Source organism: Neophocaena asiaeorientalis, unplaced genomic scaffold, assembly GCF_003031525.2.
Source record: "Neophocaena asiaeorientalis asiaeorientalis breed wild unplaced genomic scaffold, Neophocaena_asiaeorientalis_V1.1 scaffold268, whole genome shotgun sequence".
Lineage (NCBI taxonomy): Eukaryota > Metazoa > Chordata > Mammalia > Artiodactyla > Phocoenidae > Neophocaena > Neophocaena asiaeorientalis.
In genome coordinates this window covers 3,964,889-3,980,445 of record NW_020173979.1, presented here as the reverse complement: position 1 = coordinate 3,980,445, position 15,557 = coordinate 3,964,889, and the positions used below count along the sequence as shown (strand labels likewise).

The following is a 15,557-nucleotide window of genomic DNA, read 5'->3' as shown; positions in this document are numbered from 1 at the left end:
CTCATTGGCAGTCTTGAAGTTGAGGCCATGTCCTTAAAGCTCTGAATTTACCTGTAGCTTCAGTATCAGGTTGTTGCTCTTCGAAAGATTTCTTTAACTGGGAAGAAAATGGGATACGCAGTCAAGGATTCTGACCCTTTCCCTCTGTCTCTGCTACCACAGCCTTGCGGAGGCCCTCATCATTTCTCCTCTGGACTTGTGCAGTAGTACCTAAACATGTTGCCTTGCCTCCAGTACCTACCCGTCACTGCCATTCTGCAGTTTCCCATAAGTTTTGTTCTGAATCACCCATCTCGTCATTATTCAGAAGTCCTTTGGAGGCTACCCTTTGTGTACTGGCCGGAACTCATTTCTGCATTCAGCCTGACATGAAAGACCTTTTATAGCCTGGACTCAGCCCAGTCTTCTCCTCACCCTCAGCTCTACTCCTTTCCACTCAAAAGAAGGTCTCTCTTAAAAGCCTCCTATACAGAGGCTGATTATTCCTCATATATGCCAAGCCCTGTCCCCTGTGCCTTTTCTCATTTTATTTTCTCTTCCTAATGTATCCTTTCCCAGTGATGCTATATGTGTCTTTTAAGATTCAAATTAAATATTAGCTATCCTGTGTGGATAGGCTGATTTTTTTAGACAGAAAACGTAGCACATATGCCTTTGTTAGTCTCTCTTGAGCTTACACACATTTTCTAATTTGGGGCCCCCAGAGGCTAGTGTAGGACATTTGAGGTTCTAGAACCTGATTGTATGGCAGTCATTTGGGCAGTATACCATGAACCAGAAATAACAGTGTCACTTGAAAAAAATGAGAGGAAAATGGCTTTGGCGTTGAAAGCCATTCCTTTACACACAAGTTTTCCCAACATTCCTAGGGGAAATTTAGATAATGTTTTTGACAAGCGATGCTTAATTTTTACATCACATCGAATACTGTTCCGTTTGATGTTGGCCAGAGAAGAGTGAGAAAGAGTTTCCCAAATAGTGCTGAGTGGCAAATCCTTCAGCCTCCCAGTACCCCAGGTTTTCTGGTTTTCTTTTAATGCAGCAAGCTGCTTTATGAGATCTGCAGCCACTTGAAATATGAGTTACTACTCGTAAAAAGTTTCAAGTGGATAATGAAGATTCAAGAATGAGACTCACAGGGTAGTGCAGTCAATTTTGTTGCTACTGCTTTCCAGTACATCTCTGCCATTGAAATGAATTATTTATTGTAATTTATTTCAACCATGGAAAATAAAACTGTTTTCATTGTGATGTGCGCTGTAACATTCAGAATAGACACATCACATGCAGTACTCTCAATTAATTAATTCTGAAGTTTCATTCCAACTTTATCTTCTTTATTATAAGCTAGGAGACTGGCAGGTAATTCTTTCCCCAATAAACTATGATTAAAATGAATGTTTTGAGAACTAGGGGTAATGTTGGTAATGGAGAAAATTGAAACAGCAGCAACACTAGGTTGTGTATTTCCTTGGATTTTACAGTGGATGGAAGGGTTTTTAAATATTCTAGGCAATTTATCACTTGGAGGAAAACTTTTTCTCCCTTAACTTTTTGTAAGGAGTGGGTGGAAGAGGAGGGTGTTCTTAAGTTTAGATGTGGAACCGTGCAATGCTAATATATGGCCAAAGCCAGCTGAGTTAACCAGTCCTGCAGTACCTTTATTGGTAAGAAGTTTTTTTGCCCTTTTTTTTTTTTTTTTTTAAAGCAAACTTAGCATTGTACAAAGGCCAAGAGGCAGGACTCCCAAATGATTTTTCAGAGGAGAATGGGTCACCTGTAATTGATTGCAATCTTGTTTCTTCTAAAAAGAGGCTCACCTCATGCATTTCATTTGATTTTTTTTTTTGATTTAAAGTGCTAAATAGTTGCTTCTGTTACGAGACTGCAAAGACACTATGAGAACTTAGGAATGTGCTTAATATGTACAGATATTAAAAGATTTAATATAACTTAGGTGGTGGGGCTTAGCCCAGGCAGAAAAATACTTGCTTATTTGTCCATTACTTTCATTTTTCATAACATTCCACTAATACCACGTTGCTAGACAGCAGACAAAGAAACAATTGATTCCTTTTCCCCAAAGATGACCAGTATCTAATTTGAGGAGGATCACATTTCAATATTTGCTATGCACGTGGCCTAAGAACAGCACTTGGTAATGACAGCAACTCGCTTACTTCCACAAGCACTGAAAATCTGGAAGCTTTTCCTCCTTTGGCAGCATTCAGATTCTTCCAGGTCATAGATCTTCAACCAGGGCATGGGGCTCTGGAGAAATTGCTGTGGAGATGGGTAGAAGGTTTCTCTGCTTTTTCAGGCTCTACTACACTATCGTTTCTGTTTTGTTGTTTTTGTTGATGTTGCTAGGGCCAGCCTTCCTCCTCCTCTCCTAACTGGCCTTCTGAAAAGCCAGTTACGGGTGCCAGAGGATTCTTGAGACTCAGAAGCATCTCTCAAGTGTTTGGTGCATTTATCGGTTGTTCTCAAAACATCAGCAACTCATTGCATCAAAATCAAAGGCAATCTAGCTTGGTCAGCAGTACATATAATTGTGTATCCTACCCCCTCTTCTCATTGAGGGCCCAAGCAGATTAAGGCACCCCATTCCGCAGACACACCCTCTTGGGCACAGCCCTGATCATCCTTGCTTTGTCCTCCTCTCCCCACCTCTGTCTGGATCTAGGTACAGGGACGCTTTGTCTTTGGTCTCCCATCTCTTCTTTGGTCCATCCTTCTTTTATATAAACCAAAGCCTCCTTCTCAGCCCCTCCTTCCACCACCTTGTGGAGAAGACAGATTACTCTTGCCCCATTCCCGTTTTCCATTTCCCTGGTCAACAGGGAGCAAAGTTGCAGTGTCACTAAAAGGTCGTTCAGCCCTGAGCAAAGAGGCCAGGATAGAGAGGGAAGAGCTGAAGTTCCCTAAATATGTTAAGGGTTTGATCCCCATAGATCAGAGTTCGTATCATCACTTCAGATTCAGTTTTGTCTTTCTGAATCAGATGGGGAGCAGAAGGGAGAAGTCTGAATTTTTTTTCACCTATTTCTTAGCCTTTGTGGAATCTTTTTTAGTTTTATTAATCAATATGTTCGAAGAACATGAACAATGAAAAGTGCTCACTTTATAGGGAGTATTGTAACTCGAAGAAAATTAGCTTAATTTACTAATGTTTTCTATTATGTTAATTTAAATTGCCATATACTTTTGGTGGGAGGGAAACCAGTGGTTCAGTGGACCGTGTTCCAGAGACAATCTATTAATTACGTCTACTGCTGTTCATCTTGGGAGGCTGAAAATATGTTAACCAAATTTATAAAAGCTGTAGGTGGGAGGCAAGAAGGTCTGCTGCAAACTCACCAGGAACCTCTGCCCTGGATTCCAATCACAGGGATTTCAATAGCTGCCCGACTCTTGATCAGGTGGCAGAGTGGCCGGACAGAGGAGATACACATGGGCAGCATAGCTGGGAGGCTCACTGCAGGTGGAAGCGTGAGCCACGCCCAGAAACGAGCCTTTCCTTTCACACCATGAATCCGCTAGAAGTCTACAGTGAGGGCCAGACACACTGTGCCTCAACCACCGCTGCGGCAGTCCTGGTCCTCACCCTCAGGCAACAGCCTCCGGACTCAGGCGGGCCTGTGCACATGTCCTGGTTCCACTTCACATCGTGGTAGCTGCTGGCTGTGATGCCTTGAGCAAGTGACTGACTTGCTCGGCACTTCAGATCCTTAGTCTATGAAATGGGGCTAATACCTACCTCAGGGTTAGCTGAGAGTTCCAGACAGTGTGTGCCTAACAGGGTGCTGAGCACCCAAGGGCTCTCCGTAAACGTGTCATTCCCTGCTGGGCAGTGAGAAAACTCATCAGGCACAGCTTACTCTTAGGTGGAAGTGCTTGTCATTAGAAAAGATGGTGCCTCAGCCTTTGGCCTTGATGACCTGAAAGGCCCTAGAGAGCTCTTCCCGGCAGCTGCTGGCTAGAGAGGCAACCGTGGCTTAGAAGAGTTCTCAGGCTCTGCACACGAAAGCAGGATCCTTGGAAATGAACAATGTATTCATTTACATATTTACCCATTTCAGGTTTTAGCCATAGACTGAGGCCAGAACTTCTCTGTTTTCTGCACAGTCCCCTTTCGGCTCTTTAGCTCGTTATGCTTTAGTTGATATTTCACTCATCCTTTCCCGTTCTTTCATATATTCATTTATGTATTCATTCTGTCATCCAGTAGCTATTTCCTGAGCCTCTGATAGGTGCCAGATGCCATACTAAGCACCAGGGATACAGAGAAAAGTCCCCCATGGTCCCAGCCCCGCAGAAGTTTGCAGACCACTCTCGCGACCCCACCCCATTGCAGTCATCACCCTGTACACACTCAAGCCACACCTCTCCAGCCATCCTTCTCCACTCAGCTTCTAGACCCACTGAGCCTCCAGCCTCCTTAGAAAGAGTACATACTCACCGCGTAGCAGTAAAGCATCCAGCACAAACCACATCTTTGCTTATTCTGCATAGGTAGAAGATAGAACAGGAAGCATCTGAAGTGAGAGAGCATGTAGTTACCACCTTGCTGTAGGGGAAGAGTGACCCAGCACATTTGAGTAGGAAGGTCCACTGTGCTTTGTGCTTGCGCTTTCCATGCCATTTTAGGGTAGAAACATAGGAGCGGAGCTGAGGAGAGAACAGAGATCCGTGTAGCACAGCATTGCTTTGTCTTATTTTTCCAGATCAGATATATGTAGCATAGCTTCATGTTTTATTTAGAAGATTACAAGATTTCAGAACAGCAGAAACACTGTCATTCAAAATCCATACTAATACATGTGCCAGACCACATAGGACTGATTTTTGGACTGTTTTCTATTTTAGGGTTTTTTTGCTTGTTGGTTTGTTTGCTTATTGCAGCTCCCAGTGAGGGTAGCTGATAGTGAGAGTATAATCTCGTTTATCTGTCCATAAGCAAGACATGAAATGGGGTGCTTCCTGGAGCCATGAGATCCCGCTGGGCCAGATCAGGCAGGGTAACCATAGTTGGAGTAAAGGAACGCTAGTAAGGATTTGAGTGCCTGGGGAAGAAGTCAGCCCTCACAGCAGCCCTTCAAAGTAGTTGCCATAATCCTTCATTTTATATGTAAAGAAATAAAGGCTCAGAGAAGTGAAACAACTTGCCCAACGTCCCAGGGTACGTAAGTGGCGGGGCCCGATTTGGCCTTAGTTCTGACTGGCTCCAAAGTCTGTCCCTGTCAAACCATGTTGGTTTTGCTTCACTGAGAGAAATTTTCTACAAACTCATGCCAAAGCCCTTTGGGAAGGAGGAAGGAGAACAAGGAAGCACCACCTGAGACAGTGTGGTGTCTGGTTTTCCTAAGCGGACTAAGCCTCATGACTCCCCTTCCCAAGCGGTCCATTCCCTGGTTGGGCAGAATAACTGCTTAGGATAATACAGTGGGTAATGTGTGTGTTTTTGGACGTAGGCTCTGGAAACTGTAGCCTGGGTTGGGCAAATTTGAAATGGCCATTCCAGCCATGCCTGTAACAGTGCAGGAAGTGAGCAGAGGTTGGGGGAGTTCCTTATACTGAACGCTGATAGCGCTTTGTGACTCAGTGCAGGCTGGGGCGGGCCACTGCAGAGTTGCCAAGGGCTCTCTCCTTTCAGTCTTGACTTGTTCACATCGATAACCGCCAGAGATTTCACATTACCTGCAACAGGATTCTGTACTTAGGCATTTCACCCAGTATTCTTCCATATTGGGGGGGGGGACTTTCTCCAAAGGGACTTGCCATACTGATTGAACTGTTTCCCCACATGCTCTAGGAGTGTTAGAAACAAGAACTCTGGAAATGAGTTGCCACGTCAATACCCTTTGAACGGATTTGCTCACTAATTTCCATTTTTCCAGAAGAGTAAAAGACAAAAAGAAAAAAATCATCCATTTTAGCCAACTTTATTTTTAGAAAAGTATCTTATTCAAACATCCCCTTACTTATTACAGGCATAAATACATGCATTCAGACAAATGAATCCACGAGAGAACCGTATAAAGTAATTGGCACATCACTTCGGCATGCTTTGTCAGTTAGTGGAGGACTTCGGTGCCTCTAACTTTAATCTTTTCCATTAAAATATCCACTCTGCCTTCAGATTGTGAAACCCATAATATTTTAGGCTGTCTCCATGGACCTGTTAGTTTTGCTTGTCAGACTAATTTAATTTGTGGCTCTATGACTTTGGGTGGCTTGTTAAATTGTACATGGAAACATGTGATCTGCAAATGATGTTCAACATGCCAGGCTTAAGACCTAGTTTCTCCCCAGAGACACTGGACGTACAGTAAATGTGTACTGGCAGATTTCATTTGCAACCAGCCTAACTGTTAGGATGATGATGTTGTGTGAAATGGCAGATGTTTAAGCGCATTACTGTTGCTTTTATATACCTTAAATGTTTATAACACTTTTTGAAGCACTTTTTATATCCACCGTCTCATTTGATTCTCTGAGCTTCCTTGTACTGGGTTATCATTTCCCTCTTTATAGCTAATGAAACTGAGACACAGAGAGAAAGGTTCAGTGACTTGCCTGAGAACAGGGTAAATTGGATTGCAAAGATGCTAGAGGACAAAGCCAAATGTCACCAAAGTCTAGTCAGGGTGGTGTGTGTAGTAGACTTTGCCACATAATTGCCATTTTCCCCTGCCCTCCTTTGAGGAAAGGAGCTCTGAAGTGGTGAAAACAGGAAGGGCTAGAGATGGGAGGTAAAGAGTGCAAGAAGCAGAAACTGTAGCATCAGCTCCATGTGGATGGCCACAGCTGGCTTCACTGCTCTTTGCCTGGACTGTTGCAGCAGCCTCACCTCTGGTCTCCCTCCTTGACTGTCACCTGCACAGTACATGTTCCAAATGTCCCCAGAGAGAGATTTCTTAATTACAGATCTGAGCATGTCTCTCTTTTGCTGCAAACCCATCATTGGCTCCCACTGCCACATTCTTCATCGCGGTCTTCCAGCCTACACTGGGGTCTTGCTTCTGGCCCGCCTCTCTTCTGCCACACTGCACTCCTCACCACTGTAGAACCCACTGTGTTCTTTCCCAGCCTCCTTTTTTGCCACTGTCTCTGCTTAGAACACATTTACGGTGAACTCCATAAACATGACCTTCTCTGTGAAGCCTTCCCTGAGTCTCAGGGACCCAGAAGCATCCTTCTTTCCACTGCATGCCCACAGCAACTTAGCCCAGCCTTAGTGCCTGTTATCTCTGTGCTGAGTAGTCTGCCCCAGGGAGTTTTTAGCTCCTCAAGGATGGAGGTTGTGGTAGATGCCTGTGTTCTCTTACCGCCTCCCAGGTGTCTTGAAGAATTGGAACGTAAGAAAACGGATGAGTACGAAATGTAGGAGTGAAGTGAGTAAATGAGTGAATTAGTGTATGAGGAGTGAATGAGAAGACTTTAACAGCCTGGGCCAGCAGGAAACGTGACTCCCGGCATTACCTGGCATGTGCCCCATTTCTCCCTCTTGTCTGAGAGGAGTCATGGAGAGATATTGCCCCTCCACAGCTTGGCGTCTTTGGTGAAATGAGAGGCATAAAGAAAGGTGAGCTGGGCTTTTGCCTGGTGACCTAGTATAGAGGAAAGCACATCAGGGTTGAGAAGCAGGGACTGATCCTCTTGGCTCTGTGGCCCCTGACTTCTGCCCACCCAGAAGGTTCTCACCAAAGGTTTCAGTGGTGGGAACTCTTCCTGGGGGAGCTGAGAGTCTTTGCCAAGAGTTCCTACAGCAGCATCATAGGCTTCCAGAGTCACAGCTGTTTGTTTGTCCAGGAAGCACCTTCATGTCTGGTGGCAAGATGTGGGGATAGAAGGTGAGCACATAGAAGGCCTGGGACTTGGGTGGGGGGAACTCTGAGCCAGCGCATCAGTGTCTTCATGTGACTCTGTCTCCTAGATGATGTCTGTCCTCATGAATACCATTGTCTTCGAAGACTGTCGGAACCAGTGGTCAGTATCCAGGCCTCTCCTGGGGCTCATCCTGCTCAACGAGAAGGTGAGTGCGGTCGCAGGAAGGTCCGCAGGAGGCGACCACTGGGAAGAGGGAGCAGCTATACACCAGGCCAAGCTGTGACAAAGACAGGGAAGCCAACCGAGCTTGAGCTGGGACCTTGAGCACGCGGGACAAGGCTGTATTCCCCCAGAAGGCCCTTCCCCAGAGGCCTCAGATCTCCTTCAGTTGTTAAGTAGAGGCCTCACAGTAGCTTTTCTGGCATCTGGAGCCCTGCACTGGACAGGTGGTTTGCTCAGCAGTGCTTCCAGCGCACCCTCACTCCCCTCCCTGTTCCAGGAGATTGTGGGCAACAACGCCTTTTGCCCCTTCCTAGGCCTCCCTTCCTTTGTGGGATCCCCACTGCCCTCAGTGGTAGCAGTAGCCCCTCAGGGCAGCACCCTTCATCCGGAGCACAAGTCTCCAGTCCTTAAGTGCACGCACCACTCTGGGCTGCCTCCCAAGTTCTCCAGCTTCCCCTTGAACCCACCCCTGTCTCCCCAGCAGTCAGTAGGAACAGTACATTACTGCTCGGGAGAATGAATTGTCTATACGATAAGAGAGTACTGGGGGAAAAGACAGTGAGATTAGAGGCAGCCGCATACATTAAAATTCAAACTGAAATCCCAGCCTTGGAAGGAAACTAATAGAAGAAGAAAATATATCAAAAAGAGAAGAGCTGTCTCATCATTCACCTGTGCTGAAGTATCCAATTTTAGCCACATTCAATAGCACCGTCATTCATCTTCCCCCGGTGTTATTGTGATTTAAATCCAAGCTCTATAAGAGAGAGCAGTTCTTTTAAAATGATTGAGAGGGAATAAGGGCAAATTCAGTGTTTAGAAAAAGCTTATGACATCACAATATTATACTTTACTGATGGAGGTAATATTTCATGGTTTGGGATGAAAAACTAATAATTTTCTATTTGGTGTGAGTCACTGCATCATTATAAAAGGGAAAAATAAGTAGTTTTGTGCATTCCCAGTCTTGTTCGGGAAGACATTGTGGTTTAAGTGTAATGCCTCTGATATATAGTATTTAAGTATTAGTCTGACTACATATTAATTATGTGTGTTTTTGATGTGAGCTGTTTTAACGTATGATGGAAATTAAATATCATGCTGTTTGGGCTTGGAAGGATAAACACGACTGGCAAAATGTTGTCTTTGTGCTGAAATTAGGCTGTTTCCAATGATTAGGAGCTGCTTTTAGCCTGAGAGTTTGTGTGTGTAAAAGCCCACAGACATCAGCAGAGAAGAAAGGGCTGTGCAGTTCTTTGTGACCAGGTGTGACAGGTGTTTTTCTTAGTGCCAGAAAGCTCTCCCAGGACTAAGCGAGTCCCTGTAGTACCCCACCTCAGCAGAACAGACCCATCCTAACTCGGGAGGACAAGGACTTGGAACAAAGCCTGGGGTCGTTTGAGGGGTAGTTCACTGAAGCCACCGAAGACGAAGAGGCCTGAGGAGGGACCCTGGACTTGGTCGCCCAAAGCGCTCCTTGGGCATTCTTAGTTCATTTCTTCCCCTCAGCCTGAGAGGTCCTTCCTCTTTCAGCCTTTCTGTGATTATTGTTGATGAGACTCAGGAAGACCTTTATGTGCTTGGTCCCCCACAGAGGAGGCGAGGACTCCATCAGCCTAAATTGTTGCGTGACAATAAAGCAACTATAGGAAGAGATTTTTATGAGAAGGGATAATACAGTTTATACTCAGGAATGTCTCTGTTGCTTTGGTTTTCTCTAAAGGCTTAAAGTTCAGAGGGGACCTGGACCAAAGCCCCTTTGAGAGTTAGGAGCCCTGAGCACTTTGGAGGTGGTCTAGCCCTCCCCTACAGCTCTCCTCAGGCCCCAGCGTGGAGCCAGAGTTCTGACACTTGTTCTGTCTCCCAACAGTATTTCAGTGAACTGAGGGCAAGTCTGATAAACAGCCAACCTCTCCCCAAGCAGGAGGTCCTTGCCCAGTGCTTCAGGAACCTAATGGAAGGAGTGGAGCAGAACCTGTCTGTCAAGAACAGAGACAGGTAAGCAGCGCCCCATAGTTTAGCATCTCTGGGGTAGGTGGACGTTCCGGGATTGTGCTTAACACGGCTCACAATATACTGATGCGGCTTTTCTATTACACCTTGTAATCCTAGACTCAATTTAGTTCCATCCGGTAAATATGACTGGGTAGTTGCTTTCTTCCAAGCATCACACTAGGCACTGTAGAGCAGCGGTCCCCAACCTTTTTGGCACCAGGGACCAGTTCCGTGGAAGACAATTTTTCCGGGGGGGCGGGGTTCAGGCGGTAATGCGAGCAACGGGGATAATGGAGATGAGCGATGGGAATCGGCAGATGAAGCTTCAGTTGCCCGCGGCCCAGGGGTTGGGGACCCCTGCTGTGGAGGCTGCAGAGATGAATAAAATGCAGCCTCTGCCCTTCAGCAGTTTATAATCCAACAGGAGAGAGAGAGAAAAAATAACTAATTGAAAAGGTTAAAAGAAGGAAAGTCTAGATCTGCTATGAAGGACAAAGAAAGGCCTCCTGGCATTTGAACAAGCATAGGCTTTGAGGTCAGACAGACTCCAATTTAAGTTTTATCCCTGCCCTTTATAAGGCTGTGTGGCAGTGAGTAAGGCAGTCAAGTTCTCTGATCCTCCGTTTTCTCACCAGTAAAACAGAGATGATGATAATTGATTGTGACCTTTCAATGACAGAATATAGTAAACATGGTACGCAGGACATACGATGCACAGTAAGTAGTTCCTTCCTCTGTCTGACCTCTGAAAGTGGTTGGTTTTGCAAGAACAGAGACAGGTAAGTTGCCAGTGAGATCCTGATGAGGAACCCAAACTTATCACCTGTGCCTGAGTTCATTCATTCATTCATTCATTTAGTTCATAAAATTTTATTAAGAATCTGCTATGTATGGGCTTCCCTGGTGGCGCAGTGGTTGGAGGTCTGCCTGCCGATGCAGGGGACACGGGTTCGTGCCCTGGTCCGGGAGGATCCCACATGCCGCGGAGCGGCTGGACCCGTGAGCCACGTCCACTGGGCCTACGCGTCTGGAGCCTGTGCTCCGCAACGGGAGAGGCCACAACAGTGAGAGGCCCGCGTACCACAAAAAAAAAAAAAAAAAAAACCAAAAAAAAAAAAAAAAAAAAAGAATCTGCTATGTGCCAGGCACTGGGGATACCACCGAGGAACTAATTGTTCCAGGTTTTTGCCCTCACGGAGCTTCTAGTGGAAGAGACAGGCATAATGAATGATGGAGAGAGAAAACGTTTTCAGAAAAAAAAAAAAAAAAATACTTGCCTCATCCTTTTATAAAAGTGGTAGCATCCAAACACTGCGCCATTTGAAAGGCACATCATTAATCATCCCGATAGCCACACGCCAAAACCTGGGCTTTGGTAATACGAGGCCAAGGCGGCTGGGCTCTGTGGACGTGTCCATTTGACTGTTCTGAGCCAAGATCCTCTATCAGGCAAAAAGGGGCAGCCTCCAGGGCTAGCAGGAGAAGAGACTTCGTGAAGGAAGAGGGGACCCTTCCCTACATGCCTCGGGGGGAAATTGCTTCACCTGAGGCTTGGGAATTTGAGTATTGCCTCCTGAGCGGCTCTGTGAAATGGTGTCAGACAAGCTCCTCGTCTAGTGAGAGTACTAGCTAGCAAGGACTGCGTGTTTTCCACGTGCCGGGCAGGATGTTGAGCACTTACAGGCATCGTCTCACTTGACTCAGTAAACTCTCCCTTCCCACAATCCCGTAAGCTAGCTACTCATGTGGGGCACCAAGACAAGAGATCACCCAGCTTAGAAGTGTTGGGGCCAGGATGTGAGCCCAGGAGGTCTTACCCAGTGCCCCCTCTTTGTGAAGCACTTAGTTTGGTTTCCTTATCTGCAGATGAGGATACTGACACCTACTTTGGAGAAGACTTGTGATGATTAAACAGATTTATATGTAAACTCAACCAGTGCCAGGCACATAAGCTTTTGTTCTTTTCTTTATATTCCTTACTATCTATAATGTAATTTGACTTTTAAAAATAATTTTTAAATAGTATAACCACAGAATGCACCCCTCGAAATGGTCAGTGTATTTGCTGGTAACCCTTGTTTTCCGGGAGGGGAAGGAGGAGGGCATGCTGCTGGCGGAGCAGTAGTGGTCGGTGAAATGGGAGGACGGAGCTCAGCCAGCACCTAGGCCGTCTCCAGGGTCCTGAACTCCGCCGCCAGAGCTTCACACAGCCTCAGCCTTGCCACTGCCCTCAGCCCTTTCTTACTCTTTCCACAGGTTCACCCAGAACCTCTCGGTCTTCAGAAGAGATGTGGCAGAGGCCCTGCGCAGTGATGGCAGCACCGAACCGTGCAGTCTGGACATGATGAGCTGACCCGACTTCTGACCGTGTGCCGAGCAGCTTTTATCAAGAGACTTGTGGGTCTGGATCCCAGGACAGTGATGTTGGCTAGCCCAGGGGAATCTATTTTTCAAAACAAACAAACAACAACAACAAGAGTCCTACCTTTTTATAAGCCTGGCCTAATGGTAAGAATTTATAATAGCGCACAAACAATGTAAATGAAAAAGCAAAAGATGTGTTTTCAGTCTTTCTATAAAATAGCATTTATCTTTGTTCTTATAATGCTCTGAAAGGGTGTAGAGACAATATTTAACCAAAGAATATAATAAACCAGGTTTACGCCTAAGTGTGTACTAGTTAATGGTTCTGCAGTCAAGGTTGTGAATTTGTGAGAGATGCAACCTTCAACATAGATCCCGGATTGAGACAAATATACCATTTGAACCTGTTAAATTAGCAGTTTGTTATGAGTCTGGAAAAAGCAGCGCTGGGGACTCTGAGCTGTGGGCACTTAAGAACGAGCCTGGGAGCTCTCCAGAGCATCCCACAGGACTGCACACAGCCCTCTCCGCCTCAGCAGCGTCTGATAAAGTTGAGAGACAGTAACACAATTAAATGACTTACAAACAACGTTTGCTCTTCACTGGCATAAATCTGAAGTGGTTCAGTCTAGAAGAATTAAGCTGTGCAATTACTGCCTGCAGAGATATTTCTTCAAAAGCAGCTCTGCCTTCTCGGGCCACCCAAAACAGTTCTAGGTGCTAAAGTATAGATTTTCAGAGGATGTGGATCAGCTGGTTTTCATCCTTCCACAAAAACTCTTACTACTGTGGGGACTGCAGCTCGGCCCAAACCCAGGACAAGGAGGAAGCCTTTACAGTTTGTGAGGGACTGGAGCTAGGCTATTAATTTGCGATTGCCACTGTCAGATGGCTTTGGTGTCTCACCGCTCCGTCTTCATGGCTCAGGCTTGTAGTAAATATTGTTCCCTTTATTTCTGATAAGACATGAAAGGTTGGCCTTACTGTTGAAGAAGAAGTAAATCTACAAGCTCCTGTTATAATCTCATTTCTCAGACTAGTGTTTCTTGAAAACTTTCTTGATAGCTGAGCTTTACAACAGGCTTGTCACAGAAAAGCAAGGTCACCCAAGTTTATCTCAAAATGTTTGTCTTCCGTGTGTGAACCCAGGAAATCAGGGAAAAGTGTGTGTTCTAGGTAGGGTTACTTCTGGTATCTAATGGAGAAGGAAGCCTCAGCCTTACACTATGTTTCATTAGCAGTGGGATAAATTTCCACAAGAAGGCAGATTCTGAACTTCATAAAACCTCAACTGTTGAGAGCAGTCTGACTTGAGAATTTTCTATTTCTCATGGGCTTATTACTGTATACTACTCATCCCCCAAAAAATCCTTCATCGAAGACCTATCCCCTTCCGACACTGTTTTTTGGTTTGTTTTTTGTTTTTGTTTTTGAAAAAGGTCCAAGACCTGGGAGTTCCCTAGTGGCCTAGTGGTTAGGATTCCGGGCTTTCACTGCCATGGCCCAGCTTCAACCCCTGGTCGGGGAACTAAGATCCTGCAAGCCGCGTGGCGTGGCCAAAGTAAATAAATAAATAAAAAGGTCCAAGACCTAAAAGCACCGTATCATTTGCATTAAAATGCTCACAAGAAAATCACCATGTGTACTTGCTTTTCTTGACCACATCACCAAAGGTCGCCTGGTGGTTTCTCCCCAGCCAGGAAAGGCTCAGTCTTGGCCTTGGAGAGCTGCTGGGGAGGAGGACTTGTCAGGCCTGCCCCAGCCCCACCTGAGCAGTGCCTGCTCATGGCGCCGGGGTGTGCAGAGCACACGGAGAGGCAGCGCGCGCAGCGGGGAACAGACTCAGCAAAGCGATGGAACGTCTGCCGTGCCCTCCTCATCTGACCTCTCACTTAGTCCTCACAATAACCCTGTGAAGGTGGACAGCATACTCCCACTTTTCAGATGAGGAAGCTGAGGCGCAAAGGTGGTACGCAGCTTACACTGGTCACACAGGCAGGATTTGACCCCAGGTCTGTGTCACCTCAGAGGAATTCCTGGCCTCTCCAAGACCTGTATTTGAGAATGGTGAGTTGAAACCAGTTAATGTTTACATCCATCACCATGTGTTTTTCAGAAGTCTCTGTTGCTGTGTAACAAACGACCCCAACATGTAGTGGCTTAGAGCAGCACTGCTCATCTCGCAGTTCCTGTGAGTGCTCTGCCTCAGGGTCTCCCAGGCTGCAGGATTGTAGGCCAGGGCCCTGATCATCACCAGGCTTGCCCGGAAAGGACCTGCTTCCAGCCCCCTCGTGGCTATTGGCAGGAGTCGGCTCCTCGCGGGTTGGTGGACCGAGCCTCAGCTCCTTGCCAAGTGGCCTTTGCACAGGGCGGCTCACAACTTGGCATCTCGCTTTACCAGAGCAAGAGAGAGAAGCACAGCAGTCTGGAAGTCTCAGCCTCTCGTAACCTAATCGCAGCGGGGCCACGCATCGTTTTTCCTGTGTTCTCTTCATTGGAAGTAAATCACTGGACCGGCCCACACCCAAGGGGAGGGGTTACACAAAGGCGGGAGGCAGGGGTCTTCGGGAGCCATGTTCAAAGCCACCTGCCACGACTCCTACCTGGCCTTTGCTGGAGAGGTTGAGTTTGGCTACAGGTTTCTCCCCTGAGACCTGGAAAGGAATCCTGATTCTCCCTGGAGAGCTAAGTTCCGTTCTGTGCCCTTTCTGAGGGAGGAGGAGGGAGTGGGGAAGCTGGGGTGTTTGCAGAGCACGTCAGACTGCACACTCACCCCCTGTCCCAGTGGGTCCTGGTTTGGAACTGCGCCCCACCCGCTCAGGCCAGCCTTGCCAGAGTCGGCCTTGGTGAGGGATTGCGGGGGCTCCAGGGGAAAGCTGGAGTCCCCCGTGGGAGTTCTCTGCAGGGTCATCCTATCCCAAGGGTAAAACATGCACTCGAGGGCACACCCAATCTTGCGGAGCCTGCACAAAAGAGAGCTAGTTGGATCTGTTACAGAGCGGTCTTCGCTCGCTCACCCGCCGCTCACCTCCTGCTGTGCGGCCCGGTTCCTAACAGGCTGCGGCCCGGACCGGTATTGGTCCGTGGCCTGGGGGTTGGGGACCCCTGTGTTACATGCTCCAATCAGATCGCAGGTGAATGTG

The 15,557-nt window shown here is 46.8% G+C and overlaps 1 protein-coding gene across 2 annotated transcripts in view; it reads left to right on the top strand.

Annotated features, from left to right (window-relative positions):
* RANBP17 (RAN binding protein 17) overlaps positions 1–14,032 on the top strand; it is a 312,232-nt gene extending 298,200 nt beyond the window's left edge. For both annotated transcript variants that reach the window (XM_024753434.1, XM_024753433.1), the window contains 3 exons: positions 7,940–8,038; positions 9,926–10,053; positions 12,307–14,032. In XM_024753434.1, the coding sequence (XP_024609202.1) occupies positions 7,940–8,038; positions 9,926–10,053; positions 12,307–12,403 (324 nt within the window). In that variant the 3' untranslated portion in view covers positions 12,404–14,032. The remainder of the gene's footprint in view (positions 1–7,939; positions 8,039–9,925; positions 10,054–12,306) is intronic.
* The last annotated feature ends 1,525 nt before the right edge of the window (positions 14,033–15,557 follow it).